Source organism: Pyxicephalus adspersus, chromosome Z (genome assembly GCF_032062135.1).
Source record: "Pyxicephalus adspersus chromosome Z, UCB_Pads_2.0, whole genome shotgun sequence".
NCBI lineage: Eukaryota > Metazoa > Chordata > Amphibia > Anura > Pyxicephalidae > Pyxicephalus > Pyxicephalus adspersus.
Window position 1 is genome coordinate 20,317,316 of NC_092871.1, and position 6,005 is coordinate 20,323,320.

General features: G+C 36.1%; 1 protein-coding gene across 1 annotated transcript; it reads right to left on the reverse strand.

Moving 5' to 3' along the window:
• Positions 1–352: 352 nt before the first annotated feature.
• Positions 353–751, reverse strand: LOC140343973 (syncollin-like). Its single transcript, XM_072430882.1, has one exon. It carries the CDS (start codon positions 749–751, stop codon positions 353–355), a length of 399 nt encoding a protein of 132 aa, XP_072286983.1.
• Between the last annotated feature and the right edge of the window lie 5,254 nt (positions 752–6,005).

Below are 6,005 nucleotides of genomic sequence, written 5' to 3' on the forward strand. Positions count from 1 at the left end.
ATTCATTTATAAATGTATACTACTTGTGTAGCTTCCACTATAGAAAACCAATTGTCCTACCTGTGCATGGTTCAATTACTAATCTTCTCAATAGACCATTATAACTTGGCTGCAACACCATGGCATTTGTTTTCTCAAGTTTCTGTATTTAGGACTAAACAATAGTTTAAAACAACATGAACAAAGCCCTGGCTTTTGTTATATTATAGTATACTTCTGCACACCATCAATCATCTTCTGGCAAACCCAAACATAGAATAAGATCAGAAAACTTATTCTGTGAATAAGTGGATGGATTTTTATTGTGTGGCATTCATTCTTGCTTCAGTCAGTCAGTATTTCTCCAGTCTTCTTAGTTGCAGGTACAGAAATAGGAGCTGATGGCATCATTCCAGTTTCCAAACAGTCCATTGGCATAGTCCTTTAACTGGTAGTAAACTCCAGCATTGAAGGATTTGTTATTTCCACCTTTACCGGCCTGGCTCCATACCTTCAGGGTGCAGCGACTGGCCACAACCAGAGATGAAATCCTGTTACCCCATAAAAGTGGCATGTAGGGGAAGTCATCTCCATTCTTGACATCAAGGTACTTCCCTTTGCAGGACTGGTCAAAGTACATGTCGCTGTGTTCATACATGCGGGCACAGAGCTTCTCCCCTTCATCGTTCACCAGCTCAGAAGATAAAGGGCACTGAGCCAGGAGCCCCTGAAAGAATAGGGGCAGCAGAAGAACAGAAAAGACCACCTTCATGGTGACACCTTAGTGTTGCAGACACCGAATGCTGTAAACTACTCATACTCAGGTTTTTATCTATTTCACTTTACCATCCAAGGCTGAAGTGACATTGATGTAGTCAACACGCTGATTTAGATATCAAGTTAGATGATACCATCTGGGAGAGAGAACATATGCAGTGTTGGTGGAGGAATGCTCAGGTGTGACAATTCCCAGAATGTGTTTTTCTAAAAGTTTGGATGAGGTCCCTTGTGTATAAAATTCTTAATGGGCGGGAAAATGATGTCTTTGTCACACATTTCAGAAGACAGATTCGTTCCTGGATGTTCAGCTGTTGCAATAAAATGCTATTACCATTTTCCTAAATCCTCTTGGTGCAAATCTTATGACATTTTAATAAGATACAGCACATAGGGTGAAGGTCCTCTATTTATTGCATGTCTGCCAAGCATATGTTATATAGAAAGGGAAGGAAAGGAAAAAAGACAGGCTTTTGCAGGCAGTATTGTTTTAAAAGACAAATATATTTATTCTTCCAGACATTTTTACCCTTAAATAGACATAGTCCTACTGCACTAATTCCTCAACTAACATAGTCCACCTATGCTAGGTAATGATGCATAAACCTGTGTTAGGGTGACTTCAATTTTCATCTCGTTACCCGACACGTTTGCCCAAGAGGCTTCTTCAGGGGATTGAGAGACCAAGGCTGTTTATGACAAACAATATAATGATATTACATAAAGTCTCATGTCATAAAGAAATATTGATAAAAAGATAAGGAAACATACATATATACATAAGGTCTGGTGCCAAAATAGGAGAATTATGAATGATCAGCGTTTGCTGCAACGATTTTCCCTGCAGTACTTTTTATCTGTCCTCAATCTGATGGCCAGCGTAATTCAACCCACTTGAGTCAAGGTTGGTTTGAACCCTCCAGCCTACATTCCACTTTTCTCATCATGCATCTTAGTTCATAAACTAATTATTTGTTCTACTTCTTCCTCACACACGTCACTTCTATTATACTGAGCCAGCAAGAAGGTGATACCAGATCAAATCCTGGTACATACACTTCTTGCAATTACAACTTACAATTACTAATTGTAATTAATGATGTAATTACCTTCTGTCTTTTATATCTGTCTGAAGTTAAGCTTTAATCAAAGTAAAGAATGAAGGTAAAGAAACTATTATAGATCTGAAGGTGCCCTGAAAAGTTTCTGATTCAGGTATACTGGGCAGTAATAAAAAGTCATGGAAGGTATAGTCATTTTTATCTATTTTTATGGGAAAAAACTTGATCTGAATAATCGTAATATATGTAAATATTTTGAATACATTTTTAATTTTTACATTTAAATAAATATACCTTGATAATATTTGTAATTACTTTTGTATGTGGGTGCTGCCATATTTGCCTGTTACATACATGTAGGTTATTGCTTTGCAGTCGTATGGAGTGATTGTACTTTAACTTTCGCTTCTCTAAATGTACTTGTATGCCCATTTGTTGATTTACATATCATAGTGTATAGATTTTGGATGTTGTAGTGCTGCAAATATTGTTTTGTTTCTTTTTAATACTTAAAATATGTTTTTAGGTATGGGCAGGATTGTATGATCATCTTATATTAGAGATCCAAAGAATGCCATTGTTGGCCCAAGCCTATGGCTTAAGACAGCTGACTATTTTGCCTTTATTTTTTAACATTGTGTTTTATTTAAACCTCAACTCCAACTACCAGTTTGTTGGTTTAAATAACATATAGTTATTTCTCCATGTCCCTGAAATGATCTAATTAGTTGTTGATTAGGTAGGTAGAATATTTGAGGAATAATCTACAGCATGTATTTCTAATACAATGATTGGCATATGGAATTGCAAAATGTAATGTAAATATTACAATGCTAATTTTCTTCAAAAATCTTTTTGCTTTAAAATACATTGCAAAGAGGTCTGTAGGAATCATTCTTCACTGAACCACTCATGACTCCTTTATAAGGATGATGGTTCGGCCTGTGTGGCCGTTTTAGCAATGAATATTGCTTTATACAGGCTTTACTGACTTCTACCAAATGATAAAAATGTAGCAGTTAATGTCATTATATGATTTCCCTTGAATGTTTCACAAATGTAGATAATTGTTTTACTATAAAATAATCCTGACCTGAGATTTGCCCTCTTGGGACTTGGAACAGTCTTGGGAAAGGTTTATGAAGCCATTTCTGTTGTTTTAGAAGTATATTGAAGGATTTCTGACAGGTCTGCTTGTCACCCAAATGGTTTGGGATTCTCTGTTCTGTAGGGAAATTTCAGTTATACAACCCGAGTGACACAATATTAAGTTGAAAATGTTTCACTGACATATTGATAAAGTTGTCCTTCTTTTTGGTCTGAAGACTAGACTAGAAATCAAAATATTACTTAGTGTCATACTATGTGTACTTCTAAATTATTGCTTTATTAAGCTGGTATAGAGCAAAAGCCCTTGTAATATTTTTGGTATATTTATTCTTCATGGAAGAACTGCAGGAACATAATAGGCACAGCCTTGAGGAGCGAAGGGTAAAGGGAGGACATACATTAGATTGTGAGCTCTTTGGAGGGACAGTTAGTGATATGCTTATGGACGCTATAAAACGCTGCGTAATATGTCTGTGTCATATATATATATATATATATATATATATATATATACTCTGGCTAATTAATAATGATAATAATGATTGCGATCTTAAATTTTTGGTGAACCCAAATAAATTTCTACCCTATTAGGATAGCATGTACCACTGGCATCACATTATACAGGAGATGCTATTGAAAAAAATATTTAAAATACTTTTAATTAGGTTTAGCAGGTCACATGACCACTTTTATTCTCCTTGCTCTGCATAGCCTAGGTCATAGCTCCTCTTCACGCAGCTGAGAAATCTGATTATGACAATGAGATGAGTGTAAAGTGGAGAAGTGCGGTCTGTGTAATGTCATGCAATGTGTTTGTGTAATGGAGTGCAGTGTGTTTAGTGTAATGTGGTGCATTGTGGTCAGTGTATTGGGTTGCAGTGTAGTCATTGTAATGTACAGCAATGTGGTTGGTCTAATGGGAGCAAAGGGATTGGTGTGATGAGGAACAGTGTGGTCAGTGTAACGGGCTGAAGTGCAGTCATGATGTACAGAAGTGCAGCGCTGTCTGAGTAGTATAATGCAGAGATGTTTAGGTGTTGGGAAGCAATGCAAATATTAGAGCGGTGCAATATATTAGGGAGCAGTCTGATCAGTGCAATGGGTAACAGTGTCGACCCTATAACAGCTTGCCTTGTCATTTCATGAGAAGTAGTGTGGTCTTTGAAATAGGGGGGTGGTGTAAATGATTGAGTAGGTGAATTTGACTTGGTTTGGTCAATTGGCTTCTTTTGGTCTATTGGGCTCAGAAGAAGAAGCATCACAAATAGCCAGTTAGGTGTGATGGGGTGCAAAGAAAATATTAATAAGAGGAGAGAGCAGAGTGAGACAGAAATTAGTAAATCAGTGTGTCACTTCTCCTGCCACTGTCCGAAAAAAACATGATCCTTTCCCATTCTATAAAGGAATGTGCTGTGTAAGTGTGTATCTCATATCTGCATTTAGCACTTTGCCATTGCAAGAAGGATCTGTGTATTCATATCCTTTCTATCACAAGGTATCTATGTAAGCATTTTTATTTTTTTTTTATATAGCAATGCATAAAAAATGAAAAAAAACTATTAAATGTTCAAATTACTTTACCATGCTTTGTACCAGAAGCTGTTTGGATTTGTATCAACAGCAGCATGATACTGGATGTGTCAAATCAATTTTTGTCCTATAGGCTTTAAACTGGGCATTTCCAATCAATGTTTGACCAATTGGTTGGCGTGCTGCTCAGCTTCACCCCATTTGCTCCAACAGGCTAATGTAAAAAACAAAAGAGAGGGCTTTTTAACAACCACAAGACAACGGGAAATATTCTCCCTGTGTTCAATAACAACGCAGCTCTGCCAGTCATAATTGTACACAGCAAGGATTGTTTCTATTACCCGTTAGAGCTGGTGGGGGGAGTGGAGCAGCACACTTTATAGGGCTGGTAATGGATGCACAAAGGTTATGTTAGGTAAACCACCAACATCAGGAAGATAATATTTACCTGCACTCATCGACTAATGTATGATCACCTTAAGTATAAAGCCAAAAAATAAGTATGACAATCATGGAACTAGCCACTTCAAATCTTAATGTTGTACCCGGAATGATCAGGTTCACTATATTGTTTATGCTTAGCAATTTTTTGGCTTAGATTAGGGAAGGGTAAAAACCTGTCAATTCATTTTTAGCTGGCCAAGTCTTGTTGGAGAGTTTTCTCTTCACTTTTTGTGTCTCTGTGAGGGAAAAACAATGTTAAATGGTTGTCATTAGAACAGGTGTAACTATTTGAAGATTTCTGTTCACCCGGTTCATCTCCAGATTTTGGATTTCCCATCACTAGAAATAGTCACCGGGACAAAGATAAAGGGTGAATATCTCATGTTCCTTTAAAACTTAAAAAAAAGTGTTCTTGCGATAAATACACTGAACTTGGGAGTAGAGAAGTTTTTTTCCCATATGTCAAGCTCTCGAGATAACAACTGTTTGTATAGCCCAGCAGCAACAAATCACATCCAAACCACTATTGCTTGACTGATAATCTTAGCTGCAGGTTTCATTAGGTAGATTGGTGCCGGGAATATTCTCATTTTACACATATTCATGAGAAAATTTGTATGATTTTCCAGAAATAGTTCAAACCTTTTTTTACCTGGAGAGGTAATGTAATCACTTTGTAACCACAATATATATTAAGGCACCCAGGCAGGTACTTATCCTATACAATAAATTTCCAAGTCACAAAGAGGGGACAATAGAATTTTTATATACTTTATATGAGTTCCGGTTTATGCAGTAGATATGCAAGAGATTCAGTGATTAAACTATTTTATACATCACTAGTAAAATATTAGGTATAAAGGATATAACAAAGTATTTATATTTCTTTATACATTTTGCAGTAAATCAATTCTTTATACCAGATTTTTGGATAGGTATATATCTTCCCTAAATACAGAACAATAAAGTTGATATATCCTAAAAATCTAGTATAAAAGACATTGTGGTGTAGGCTAAGATTTAGTTATATTTACTTATATACAGTACTAAATCGTATCCTAAGCCACCAAAAAAAAAACATCTTGCAAACCTGAACGTTGAAAT